The sequence below is a fragment of the Uranotaenia lowii genome, chromosome 1, assembly GCF_029784155.1.
Source record: "Uranotaenia lowii strain MFRU-FL chromosome 1, ASM2978415v1, whole genome shotgun sequence".
Taxonomy (NCBI): domain Eukaryota; kingdom Metazoa; phylum Arthropoda; class Insecta; order Diptera; family Culicidae; genus Uranotaenia; species Uranotaenia lowii.
The window spans coordinates 26429456-26444153 of NC_073691.1; the positions used below are offsets into that span (position 1 = coordinate 26429456).

At 31.5% G+C, this 14698-nt stretch overlaps 2 protein-coding genes across 2 annotated transcripts in view; both read right to left on the minus strand.

Moving 5' to 3' along the window:
* LOC129748529 (uncharacterized) overlaps positions 1-14698 on the minus strand; it is a 443948-nt gene that overhangs the window by 372881 nt on the left and 56369 nt on the right. The window lies entirely within an intron of this gene.
* On the minus strand, positions 6082-9699 carry LOC129758643 (uncharacterized). Its single transcript, XM_055756194.1, has one exon. The coding sequence runs from the start codon at positions 9697-9699 to the stop codon at positions 6082-6084; it is 3618 nt and encodes a 1205-aa protein (XP_055612169.1).

Consider the following 14698-nt stretch of genomic DNA (forward strand, 5'->3'; position numbering starts at 1 on the left):
AATTTTTGTAATTTTTGTTATTTTTGTAATTTTTGTTATTTTTGTAATTTTTGTAATTTTTGTAATTTTTGTAGTTTTTGTTATTTTTGTAATTTTTGTTATTTTTTGTAATTTTTGTAATTTTTGTAATTTTTGTAATTTTTTGTAATTTTTGTAATTTTTGTAATTTTTGTAATTTTTGTAATTTTTGTAATTTTTGTAATTTTTGTAATTTTTGAAATTTTTGTAATTTTTGTAATTTTTGTAATTTTTGTAATTTTTGTAATTTTTGTAATTTTTGTAATTTTTGTAATTTTTGTAATTTTTGTAATTTTTGTAATTTTTGTAATTTTTGTAATTTTTGTAATTTTTGTAATTTTTGTAATTTTTGTAATTTTTGTAATTTTTGTAATTTTTGTAATTTTTGTAATTTTTGTAATTTTTGTAATTTTGTAATTTTTGTAATTTTTGTAATTTTTGTAATTGTTGTAATTTTTGTAATTTTTGTAATTTTTGTAATTTTTGTAATTTTTGTAATTTTTGTCATTTTTGTAATTTTTGTAATTTTTGTAATTTTTGTAATTTTTGTAATTTTTGTAATTTTTGTAATTTTTGTAATTTTTGTTATTTTTGTTATTTTTGTTATTTTTGTAAGTTTTGTAATTTTTGTAATTTTTGTAATTTTTGTAATTTTTGTAATTTTTGTAATTTTTGTAACTTTTGTAATTCTTGTTATTTTTGTAATTTTTGTAATTTTTGTAATTTTTGTAATTTTTTAATTTTTGTAATTTTTGTTATTTTTGTATTTTTTGTTATTTTTGTAATTTTTGTAATTTTTGAAATTTTTGTTATTTTTGTAATTTTTGTAATTTTTGTAATTTTTGTGATTTTTTGTAATTTTTGTAATTTTTGTAATTTTTGTAATTTTTGTAATTTTTGTAATTTTTGTAATTTTTGTAATTTTTGTAATTTTTGTAATTTTTGTAATTTTTGTAATTTTTGTAATTTTTGTAATTTTTGTAATTTTTGTAATTTTTGTAATTTTTGTAATTTTTGTAATTTTTGTAATTTTTGTAATTTTTGTAATTTTTGTAATTTTTGTAATTTTTGTAATTTTTGTAATTTTTGTAATTTTTGTAATTTTTGTAATTTTTGTAATTTTTGTAATTTTTGTAATTTTTGTAATTTTTGTAATTTTTGTAATTTTTGTAATTTTTGTAATTTTTGTAATTTTTGTAATTTTTGTAATTTTTGTAATTTTTGTAATTTTTGTAATTTTTGTAATTTTTGTAATTTTTGTAATTTTTGTAATTTTTGTAATTTTTGTAATTTTTGTAATTTTTGTAATTTTTGTAATTTTTGTAATTTTTGTAATTTTCTAATTTTTAAATTTTTGTAATTTTTGTAATTTTTGTAATTTTTGTCATTTTTGTCATTTTTGTAATATTTGTAATAATTATAATTTTTGTCATTTTTGTAATTTCTGATATGATTGTTATTTTTGTAATTTTTGTACTTTTTGTTAATTTTGTAATTTTTGTCATTTTTGTAATTTTTGTAATTTTTGTAATTTTTGTAATTTTTGTAATTTTTGTAATTTTTGTAATTTTTGTAATTTTTGTAATTTTTGTAATTTTTGTAATTTTTGTAATTTTTGTAATTTTTGTAATTTTTGTAATTTTTGTAATTTTTGTAATTTTTGTAATTTTTGTAATTTTTGTAATTTTTAATTTTTGTAATTTTTGAAATTTTTGTCATTTTTGTAATTTTTGTAATTTTTTTAATTTTTGTCATTTTTGTAATTTTTGTAATATTTGTAATTTTTGTAATTTTTGTAATTTTTGTAATTTTTGGAATTTTTGTAATTTTTGGAATTTTTGTAATTTTTGTAATTTTTGTTATTTTTGTTATTTTTGTAATTTTTGTAATTTTTGTAATTTTTGTAATTTTTGTAATTTTTGTAATTTTTGTAATTTTTGTTTTAGTGTTTTTTGTAATTTTTGTAATTTTTGTAATTTTTGTAATTTTTGTAATTTTTGTAATTTTTGTAATTTTTGTAATTTTTGTAATTTTTGTAATTTTTGTAATTTTTGTAATTTTTGTAATTTTTGTAATTTTTGTAATTTTTGTAATTTTTGTAATTTTTGTAATTTTTGTAATTTTTGTAATTTTTGTAATTTTTGTAATTTTTGTAATTTTTGTAATTTTTGTCATTTTTGTAATTTTTGTGATTTTTGTAATTTTTGCAATTTTTGCAATTTTTGTAATTTTTGTAAGTTTTGTAATTTTTGTAATTTTTGTAATTTTTGTAATTTTTGTCATTTTTGTCATTTTTGTAATATTTGTAATAATTATAATTTTTGTCATTTTTGTAATTTCTGATATGATTGTTATTTTTGTAATTTTTGTACTTTTTGTTAATTTTGTAATTTTTGTAATTTTTGTAATTTTTGTAATTTTTGTAATTTTTGTAATTTTTGTAATTTTTGTAATTTTTGTAATTTTTGTAATTTTTGTAATTTTTGTAATTTTTGTAATTTTTGTAATTTTTGTAATTTTTGTAATTTTTGTAATTTTTGTAATTTTTGTAATTTTTGTAATTTTTGTAATTTTTGTAATTTTTGTAATTTTTAATTTTTGTAATTTTTGAAATTTTTGTCATTTTTGTAATTTTTGTAATTTTTTTAATTTTTGTCATTTTTGTAATTTTTGTAATATTTGTAATTTTTGTAATTTTTGTAATTTTTGTAATTTTTGGAATTTTTGTAATTTTTGTAATTTTTGTTATTTTTGTTATTTTTGTAATTTTTGTAATTTTTGTAATTTTTGTAATTTTTGTAATTTTTGTAATTTTTGTAATTTTTGTTTTAGTGTTTTTTGTAATTTTTGTAATTTTTGTAATTTTTGTAATTTTTGTAATTTTTGTAATTTTTGTAATTTTTGTAATTTTTGTAATTTTTGTAATTTTAATAATTTTTGTAATTTTTGTAATTTTTGTAATTTTTGTAATTTTTGTAATTTTTGTAATTTTTGTAATTTTTGTAATTTTTGTAATTTTTGTAATTTTTGTAATTTTTGTAATTTTTGTAATTTTTGTAATTTTTGTAATTTTTGCAATTTTTGTCATTTTTGTATTTTTTGTAATTTTTGTAATTTTTGTAATTTTTGTAATTTTTGTAATTTTTGTAATTTTTGTAATTTTTGTAATTTTTGTAATTTTTGTAATTTTTGTAATTTTTGTAATTTTTGTAATTTTTGTAATTTTTGTAATTTTTGTAATTTTTGTAATTTTTGTAATTTTTGTTATTTTGTAATTTTTGTCATTTTTGTAATTTTTGTAATTTTTGTAATTTTTGTAATTTTTGTAATTTTTGTAATTTTTGTAATTTTTGTAATTTTTGTAATTTTTGTAATTTTTGTAAATTTTGTAATTTTTGTAATTTTTGTAATTTTTGTAATTTTTGAAATTTTTGTAATTTTTGTAATTTTTGTAATTTTTGTTATTTTTGTAATTTTTGTAATTTTTGTAATTTTTGTAATTTTTGTGATTTTTGTAATTTTTGTAATTTTTGTAATTTTTGTCATTTTTGTCATTTTTGTAATATTTGTAATAATTATAATTTTTGTCATTTTTGTAATTTCTGATATGATTGTTATTTTTGTAATTTTTGTACTTTTTGTTAATTTTGTAATTTTTGTCATTTTTGTAATTTTTGTAATTTTTGTAATTTTTGTAATTTTTGTAATTTTTGTAATTTTTGTAATTTTTGTAATTTTTGTAATTTTTGTAATTTTTGAAACTTTTGTAATTTTTGTAATTTTTGTAATTTTTGTAATTTTTGTAATTTTTGTAATTTTTGTAATTTTTGTAATTTTTGTAATTTTTGAAATTTTTGTCATTTTTGTAATTTTTGTAATTTTTTTAATTTTTGTCATTTTTGTAATTTTTGTAATATTTGTAATTTTTGTAATTTTTGTTATTTTGTAATTTTTGTAATTTTTGTAATTTTTGTAATTTTTGTAATTTTTGTAATTTTTGTAATTTTTGTAATTTTTGTAATTTTTGTAATTTTTGTAATTTTTGTAATTTTTGTAATTTTTGTAATTTTTGTAATTTTTGTAATTTTTGTAATTTTTGTAATTTTTGTAATTTTTGTAATTGTTCAGAACCGCCGAAGGAAAAACCGATTTTATAGCTGATGCTTTAAAGCTGCAATTTATTAATAGTGTTAATCCTAAATTAGTTTTATTAATGATTGTATACATACAATGTGTTTCTCTCTCTTTTACTTCAAGGGCAAGTTCTGACGATATGTTGATCAGCAATCGAAGGCTGTTAGAGTTAAATTATTCATTATACTGAATAAAGACTGGATTTATAATTTGCTACTTACTACGTAGTCGCAAACTCTCGCTTGAGCAGTTTGTGTATGTCAAAGAAGGTTTCTATCCGGGGTGAAAGAACTACAGAAGATGATCTGATTAGCACATTCCGATGGAGTTAGAAATTTATATAATAAACTACGCTGCTTACCAACGTTGGTGAAATTTACTAGGGTAAACTGGGCCTTTTAACAGAATTAAACTAGGCTAAACTATCACTGTTAGTTTTCTAGACTGGATACGACTTCCAAAGGTAAACATTTGATTCTAATCATGAGTAAGCATTCGCCTGAAGTTGACGTTTCTTCCCGCTTCTAAACATGTTATTATGTCATCCAGGGGACGACCGGTACTCACGTCACTAGAGTTGCTAAATCCCAGGGGTACCCGCAACATCCCCCTCCCCGTGTAGTTCCGGCGATGATGGATGCTCCTCATTCGGCATGTCTGATCTGACATCTAGGAGTGCCAGGTTGGTTACTGATTTTTCGGTGATTCCCGTTGAAGTTCTAACAAGCGCACGTCGTACCTGGTTGTCGGTCCCTTTAATGACTTCTAGAATCAGCCCTCTTGTCCAACCGTTTCGCTTCTTTTCGTCCACAACGATAACTACATCTCCTGGCTCGAGTGGTTTCGTTGCCTCGAACCATTTTGTGCGTCTGGTTAGGGTTGGTAAGTATTCACGGATCCATCGGCTCCAAAAGATGTCTGCGAGTCTGCTTGCCAGCTGCCAACTATATCGAAGGATATTTCCGTCCGTTCTGCACTCACTCATTGGTTGAGTGATTCCCTTGTCTCCATAAAGAAGGAAGTGGTTAGGAGTAATAGCCTCATTAATCTCTGAACCAATGGGAATATAAGTAAGCGGTCTCGAATTGACGATGGCTTCAGCTTCTAGCACAACTGTCTCTAATACTTCATCACATGGGTTTCGACAATAATCAGAAATTCCTTCCATCCCTTTTTTAATAGATCTGACCATGCGTTCCCACGCACCTCCCATGTGGGGAGTAGCAGGCGGATTCAAAATCCAGCGTGTATTTGAGTTTGTGAATGTGGCTGCACAATCTGTTTCAATATCTTGAATCTGCTTTTGCAGTATGTTTTTTGCTCCTTGAAAGTTCGTGCCCTGATCTGAATAAAATGATGCGGGGGATCCTCTTCGAGCTACGAATCGCCTAATGGCTAAAATACATGAATTCGATGAAAGGCTATGGGCGACTTCCATATGAACTGCTCTTATTGTCAAACAAGTGAATAATACTCCCCAACGTTTCACGAGACTTCGATTTTGTTTGACCAAGATTGGGCCGAAATAATCAACCCCAGTATGGGTAAATGGTCGGACATAGGGAGTCAATCGAACCGTTGGTAGGGGAGCCATCTTGGGTGGTCTTGGTGAGGCATTTTTGATACGACAAAGTAGACAATTTTTCGCAACTTTCTTAATGACTGATCGTAGACTAGGTATATAAAATTGTTGGCGCATCTCATTCAGAACGGTTTCAGCGTTTCCATGAACGAACCGGCGATGGAAACTATCTACCACTAAAAAGGTGATTCGATGGGTTCTAGGTAGTATTATTGGAAATTTTGTATTGTACAGGGCTACTGGGGCTTCTCTAATTCTGCTATCAATTCTCAACACACCATATGCATCCATAAACGGAGAAAGCTTATACAATTCACTGTTTTTACTGATACCTTTTTGACTAGATTTCAACGCTGCATATTCATCTGCACATTTTCAGCCGCTTGAAATTCTTCCGATGTAAGGATTCCGGATTTGCCTGACTTTCGAAACTTGTTGATTGCTCGGATAATGAAGGTTGTGGTTCGCAATAAGTGGCTCCAGAGAGAAAATCGAGTAGGATCAATGATGAAATAAGTTGGAGCCTCAAAGTGGTGTAGAAAATGAATTCTCACGTCCTGTGTGGTGGGGTTAACTTTTTTATCTTGTGGCCATTCTGACTCTGGGTCAAGTAGAAATGAAGGTCCCTTGAACCAAATACTGTCGGGAGAGAATTCGGGTCCACTGTCCCATTTGGTGGCCTTATCGGCTACATTGAGCTTGGAAGGAATATATCGCCATTCACTAATAGTCGTGGTGCTTAAAATTTCTCCTACCCTGTAGCTAACAAACTGGTGGTACTTTCTGCTATCTGAACGTAGCCAAGCAAGCACTGTTTGTGAATCGGTCCATAGAAAACGCTGTTTGATATGCAGATCTAAAGACGAGCAAATGTTATTCATTTCTCTGCTGCCTTTGAGAGCAGCTTGAAGTTCAAGACGTGGAATGGACAGAGGGCGTAAAGGTGCAACTTTTGTTTTGGCGGTTACAAATGCACATCGAGGAACGTTGTGATGTAAAACTCTCAAATAAGCTACGCAGGCATATGCAGCTTCACTTGCATCCACGAACATATGCAATTGGAGACTTTCAAACTCGTTACTTACCATTCCACTGAAGAAGCAACGAGGAACACGTACCACATCCAAATCTTTCAGAAGTTCACTCCATTGATTCCATTTTTCAAACAGTTCATCCGGAATTTGTTCGTCCCATTCTGATCCGTGCTTCCAAATCTCCTGACGCTTGGTAGGTTTAAATTCTCCTCCAACAAACTTCGATATTTCAGCGTATAAACCAGTACTGAACGTTAAGTGGTCGGACGCAGGTAACCACATCATTCCTAGTATCCGCTCGGCTCTATCGGACTCTTCGACGCCTGGCTCCAAATTTAACGATTTCTTTTCAGATAATTTTGACTCCCCAATTTGTGTCAGTACTTCCGGTGAATTGGAGAGAAAATTCCGAATTTCGAAGCCTCCCCTTGCATGTACATATTTGACATCTAGTACTCGAGTCACTGCTTCTTCAACTGTGTCCAAACTTTGCAAATAATCATCCATGTAGTGATTCTTGATTATTGCCTCAGCTGCTTCCGGGTAATCTACGGCATGGTCTCTAGCGTTTTTGTTCTTAATGAATTGCGAAATGAATGGAGAGCAAGTCGCTCCGAATGTTACCACATCCATTACATACACTTGAGGCTGGTCTTTAGGATTCGCTCGATACAGGAAACGCTGCGACTGACTATCTTGAGCACGAATTCGAATTTGGTGGAACATCTCCTTGATGTCACCACACACAGCAATATTCCTCTGTCGAAATCGCAACAGGATACAAGGCAACGAAGTCAACAGATCAGGCCCTGTCAGTAGCATGTCGTTAAAGGAGATGTTATTCACCCGAGCAGCGGCATCCCATATCAGCCTTACTTTTCCAGGTTTTTTCGGATTTTGGACGACTCCCAGAGGTAAATACCAGACGCGCCTGGGGTTGGTTTTAGCTAACTCTTCTTTCGTGGCGATATGAGCGTAATTTTTCTCCAAATAGCTACTCACTTGCTGCTGAACTGCAAAAGCTAATTGTGGATTTTTCTGCAATCGTCTCTCCAAGGAAACCATCCTACGCTTTGCCATTTCAAAACTTTCCGGGAAATCTGGGTATTTGAATTTCCATGGAAGCCCTGTTTCAAAACGGTCCTGTAGGCGCAAGGTGGTTTTATTTAAGATTTCTACCGCCAACTTGTCCGAATCTGATTGGGGTGCGGCGATAGTACTGGCTTCTTCGATACCGTAGAATTTACTCATTTGTTGATGAAGACTCATATTGTCCATATACTCGTCGCAATGCACGTGGAGTTGTTGGGCTTCATCAAGGAACGATAACTGTTTTCCGAAAACACACCAACCGATCCGAGTCTTAACTGCCACTGGTTCACCTTGTCGACCTTCTCTGATTTTCAACTGGGTTAACAGATGTACATGTTCAATTCCGATGATAATTCCAGGAGAAACATCGTCGTAACTCTCCACGGGAAGACCCCTTAGATGTGGATAATGTTTCTGCATTTCGTCGTAGTCCAAAGATTGCCGTGGTAATTTCAATTCGTTAACGGTGCGGACATTCCCCAATTTGAAACCTTGTTTGGCGTTAATACTTCGAAGCTCGATCGCCACGCGTTTCGAATTTTTCTCCTCCCTGGAAATATTACTTGTCCAACTTAGGAAAAACGAGTCCGAGACCCCTTCTAAACCAATGGCTTCGGCGATTTTGGCATCAAGGAGTGAAGAAGATGAGCCATCATCCAAAAATGCAACAGTTTTAATCTCTTTTTCACCTCCTCTGATTACTACTGGCAAATACCGGAACAGAGATGCAGATGTAAGAATGTGTACGTTATGATGTGAAACGTAAGTTGTACTAGCCGAATCTGTAGACTGCGAGACGTTATTATCCGTAGCAGTGCTCGAGTGTAGCAGGGTGTGGTGGCGCACGCGACAGCCTTCAACTTCACATTCTTTATTTGATCTACAGGGCCACCTTCTATGGGGAATCAAACAGACCCTGCACAGATTTCTGTGCTTCACTACGTTCCACCTTTCTTCCACTTCCAGATCCTTAAACCGTACGCAGGATGCTATTTCGTGAGTAGAGTTGTTACAAAAGACGCAGGTTTTTTCTCTGCTTCCTATCGGCCTGGAAACACTTGCCGTTATTTTTTCTTGCGATTCATCATTACTTCCATCTGCATGTAAAAATAACCTTTGCTTCTCACGAGGTTCTTTTGAATTCTTGACCTTTCCACCCGACAAAGGAAATGCCACATCCGATGTTACTTCAATATACTCGCTCATAAACTCCTTAAATGTTTCTAAATTGACGTTCATCTTTCCTCGTTTGAATCGACACCACTCAACTTGCATTTGAATTGGCAATTTTTCGATTAATTCCTTTAACATTGTAGGGTCGGACAGATGAACCGTTAGCTTAAAAACAACCATGTGATTAACGACGTTCTTCACCATCAATCCGAAATTAATGATGGATTGTACGTTGTCTTGTTTCGGGCCAGGGGTATCTCTTAACTTTTGTAATAGCGAAAACACGAGGACTTCTGGTTTACCGAATAACATTTTGAGTGTGTCCATTACATCGGATACTGTCTCGGGCACTAGCAGGGAACTTCGAACCGCATCTAACGCTTTGCCCTTCAGACATCTCTGTAATCTTGCTAAGTTTTCTGCATCTGACAAACCACACGTTTCAGTGCTATTGCAAAACGTACTGTAGAAAAGTGGCCACTCAAGAGGATCTCCGTAGAAAGTCTCCAAATCTCGAGCAACATACTGACGGGCTGCGAGTTGAATTTTGGTGGGGCCTGAGTTTGCATTTCGAAGTGGTTGTGCATCAGCGTCTGGTGATCGTAAAACATCATTTTCAACGTTGTCCACATGTGGGAATGAAGCAAGGTTCCGATACTTGTTCATGATTGATCCAATATAGGCGATACTTCCAAAGCCCCCTCAAATTGTATTACAATTCTCTTCCTTTGCTGTGTGAAAAGAGAGGATGTTGCGCGACATTTAATGTTAGCATCATCAGAGGGAATCGTTGCGTTGCGTGTTTCACAGTCGAAACAAATCCTATCCCATCCACACGAATTGATTGTTTGCCCACAGGCCAAATCTCCGTTTGATGTATCAGTTGCTAAAAGAACTGAAAAGAGGAAATTGTTGGCTTGTTGCGTTCGCTTGCGAATATCTTCAAGTCAAATTTGAAAGTGAAGCATTCGAGAGCGAACGCTCTCTTTAACTCGCTCATATGCAGATCACAAATGTCGAGTCTTGCGGGTATGTCATGTTTTTGCGGGAACGCGTGTTTTTTCAACAACTTTTGTCTGGCGTTGCTTGAAGCTTCAAGATAATAATGTAACTATTGCACCGGAAATAGGCAGCGAAAAATTTCATGTAAAATTGAAGCGTGGGTAATGGAAAATGTGTTAATTGAGGATTGTAAAAATAAAAAAAAAATATGCTCGAGGAATAACGTAATAAAATGTAGTCTTATGCACTGTTTAACGTTTTAAACAGTCAATATTTTGAAAATGCTTTTTTCACATTTTGATAAGCAGATTTTTTGCGTTTCATCATTAACCATTCATCATTAATCATTTATCCAGATTGACAATTGCCTCTTTTCACAAGGGGATAGAAATAGAACATTTGAAAATTGAAAGTAAAGATTTTATTTAATTTTCTTTTTTTTATGTTGTTGAAGTAATATAGTGTACAGAATGATTTCTAAACAAAAAAAGTGGGTGTAACCGATCAGAGTTAGGCAAAATGTCACGAAAAACTTCAGACTCAAATTCTACAGCCAATTCAAATGTTAGAACCTAAACATTTGGTATCATCTGATAACGATTATACCAGTTCAGAATTGAGTTGATTATTATTTTATTTTATGTTGAATTTAATTATTTATTAATCGATTGAAAGGAACTGAAGTTCATTTGATAATTTTTATCAAATTTTCAGATTTTAAATTGTGTGTTTGAAAGTATTTTAATTTGGAAATTTTAATTCTATTTTTAATTCTGAAGCCTAATATGAGCTGCTGTTTCTAGATATTGATAGTGATTTATTATTGCCAAAAACTTTTATTTGAAAACTTTGATAAAAAAAAACATTGTTAAATTGTCTTGGTCATTATCTTGATTTCAAATTCTTAGTTTTTATTGAGTAAACATTTGTAAAATTTATTTTTGTGTTAAGGCTGAGTCTTCAATTTTTGCAAATTTTGATAAGGTATTTTTAAAATATATAGTAGTCTTTTAAGATTATTTATGACCATCTTCAAGGCCTCAAAAAATAAATTTATTAAAAATCTATAGTTTTTTAATGTTTTTCCAGTGCATCACAGTACACATGTATTTAAAGTTAAAGCAACACCATGTTTAATACTAAAAAGGTAAAAAAATCTGAAAAGTTTGTCGCAATTTTCCTACACTAACTAGAATTTAAGAATAAAAAATACCTTTTTTGGCTTCAACAGCCAGGTACCATGTGAACTGAAATCAGTTTTGATTTACTTTATCATCCAACTCTTAAATACTCCATATCAATATAAAAATAAATCAGATATCCGAAAAATATTCCCAGAAATTCGATCTTTACTCAAAAATTGCTATTAGAAATAACATAAGATCTCGACCTTTTTTTATTTTTATAATTAACTCATTTAAGCACCAATTAAATATGATCGATGTCTCCGATTGCATTTTTAAATCCGATCCGGTTCTCATTCATCAATGGCAACACTTACGTTCATATTTAATTGATTTTTTTCTCGAACTTCTGCAGAACTTGTATTTTTGTAAAAAGCCGATTTGAAAAAAAAATGTTAGCAATGAAAAATTACTTTTAATGTTTCTCATTTATAAGCCAAAACAATTTTATACTTCCCCAGCTGAACACTACCGCAATTCGTTGGACCATCAAGACGAAACATAATTTAGATTATTGGTTCGCGAAGCACTTAAGTGAACATGTTCTCGACCGATTCGCTCAGCAGCGAACTGCAACAAGTTGTTTTTTGAATGTCGCAGTTCGCCAGTGAATGTATCGCTTGTCGGTGGATATTTGTTGCATGCTTCTGCATGAATGATACAAGAAGCTGTGGATTCGCCATAGGCATTCCTTCTAGCCTGAAAACAGTCACATGGAAATGTTGCAGGCAAGAGCAATGAAACTTTTGTTTCGCCGGAGAAATCTCTCACTGAACGATGAGTGGAAACGAACGAGTTTCAGATCCTTGGAATGAAGACAGGTTTTGTATAATCGAGTTTCTTGCTATTTTAGCTGGACACGAGACATTAATGTTGGCTGAAAGTTGTCGATCACAGGGGGTTTCCTCAATACGATCTTCTTCACGATTACTCATATTTCTTGCGGGTTCATTAGGCATTGAAGATATCAATAGTGGTCTGCAGTTATCAAGAGACGAATGGCTGTTTGTAGTGTTACTTACACCGGCGCTTGTTCTCAATTCTGAACTGAACCCAAATTTTGTGGACATCGGTATTATTTCACCATCAATAATTGATCGGGAGCATGTATGACACTTTGCTGGCGAACGGTTATCATTTTGGATTCTAGTTTCACTGTGTTGCGTACTGCATCCTGTAGTCATTTATTCTGAGGAAAGCTGCATGTTTCTCAAAGTAGAAGCCAGCTCACTCACCGAAGAAGAAACCAAATTGTTATCTCGATGAACAGGAACAGCGCTTGCTCTATTACTTGTAATCGAATCTATTGTGTTTGGTTCAAACCTACACGGAGCAGATCGGCGTTTCAGGTTTGTAGGAAATTTCACGCGGCCGAAATTTTCGGCGATAGATAATTTAGGGCGATGTATCTTTCCGATCTCCACACTCGTCAGAAATGTCGTTTTCGAAGCGATTTTAGGAATTGTTCCAGTGTATTTTGATACTGGTATAAAATATCCTTCACTTCCGGTTGTTCGGGTTTGGCTTAAAACGTTCAAAGTAGTAGGAATCTTCGGAGCACATGAAAATACCGTTTTGGGTGGTTGATACACGGATGAAGCTACTCTATACCCCGCATTACTCTGCGTCAAGGTCAGGTTACCAGCCGAATATAGTGAATCGCAAGTTGTTACCGTCAACGGAACAACAATCGAAAAGGAGGGAGCAACAAAGTTGGTGCTACTTATTATTGTAGAGATGAAAGTGGTTTGCGGTGTAGAAGCGGAAGCAGGGACCATCGCACGATGTACTGGACTGTTGTTTCTATGCCCAATAGGAAAGTTCAAGCTTTGTCGAACTGGGACCTGTGTAACGGGGTTCGTGAACGGTCTAGCAGACACAAAACCTCCAGTGGATGGCGCGGGGCCAGCCAACCAATCCTCAACTATCTGAACACTGGTTCTGCTACTTCTACTGCGTCTACTGGAACCAATAGTAGAAGTATCCGACAGGGTATCGTACTTCTGTCTAATAAACTCTTCCTCGATGTTCACTTTTTCAGCCAAGGCGTTTAGCCGGAGTTCTCGCTGCTCCTCGAGCATACGCAGACGATTATCAGGACGTTTACTTGATCGAAGGCTGCCGACTCTTTCCGATCGGGTTTTTTGCATTTCTCCAGTCAAGGCTGGAGCTCCTCTGCACCTCGGACAATGCCATGTTCGATCGGGTTCGGAAATAGAGTCAGTAACGCCGGCACATTGATAGTGTGCCCATGCCTCACAGTTATCGCACCCGACTAAATGATCGGCGGAATCCGGGAGATTACACATCATACAATTAAACTGCTCTACAAGTTGCGACTTACATCCGTTCGTGGAGCTTTCCATTATGAAGAAATTCTTTAAAGTTTGTTCAGAACCGCCGAAGGAAAAACCGATTTTATAGCTGATGCTTTAAAGCTGCAATTTATTAATAGTGTTAATCCTAAATTAGTTTTATTAATGATTGTATACATACAATGTGTTTCTCTCTCTTTTACTTCAAGGGCAAGTTCTGACGATATGTTGATCAGCAATCGAAGGCTGTTAGAGTTAAATTATTCATTATACTGAATAAAGACTGGATTTATAATTTGCTACTTACTACGTAGTCGCAAACTCTCGCTTGAGCAGTTTGTGTATGTCAAAGAAGGTTTCTATCCGGGGTGAAAGAACTACAGAAGATGATCTGATTAGCACATTCCGATGGAGTTAGAAATTTATATAATAAACTACGCTGCTTACCAACGTTGGTGAAATTTACTAGGGTAAACTGGGCCTTTTAACAGAATTAAACTAGGCTAAACTATCACTGTTAGTTTTCTAGACTGGATACGACTTCCAAAGGTAAACATTTGATTCTAATCATGAGTAAGCATTCGCCTGAAGTTGACGTTTCTTCCCGCTTCTAAACATGTTATTATGTCATCCAGGGGACGACCGGTACTCACGTCACTAGAGTTGCTAAATCCCAGGGGTACCCGCAACAGTAATTTTTGTAATTTTTGTAATTTTTGTAATTTTTGTAATTTTTGTAATTTTTGTAATTTTTGTAATTTTTGTAATTATTGTAATTTTTGTAATTTTTGTCATTTTTGTCATTTTTTGTAATTTTTGTAATTTTTGTAATTTTTGTAATTTTTGTAATTTTTGTAATTTTTGTAATTTTTGTAACTTTTGTAATTTTTGTAATTTTTGTTATTTTTGTTATTTTTGTTATTTTTGTTATTTTTGTAATTTATTTTTGCCATTTTTGTAATTTTTGTAATTTTTGTAATGTTTGTTATTTTTGTAGTTTTTGTAATTTTTGTAATTTTTGTAATTTTTGTAATTTTTGTCACTTTTGTCATTTTTGTCATTTTTGTCATTTTTGTGATTTTTGTCATTTTTGTAATTTTTGTCATTTTTGTCATTTTTGTAATTTTTGTAATTTTTGTAATTTTTGTCATTTTTGTAATTTTT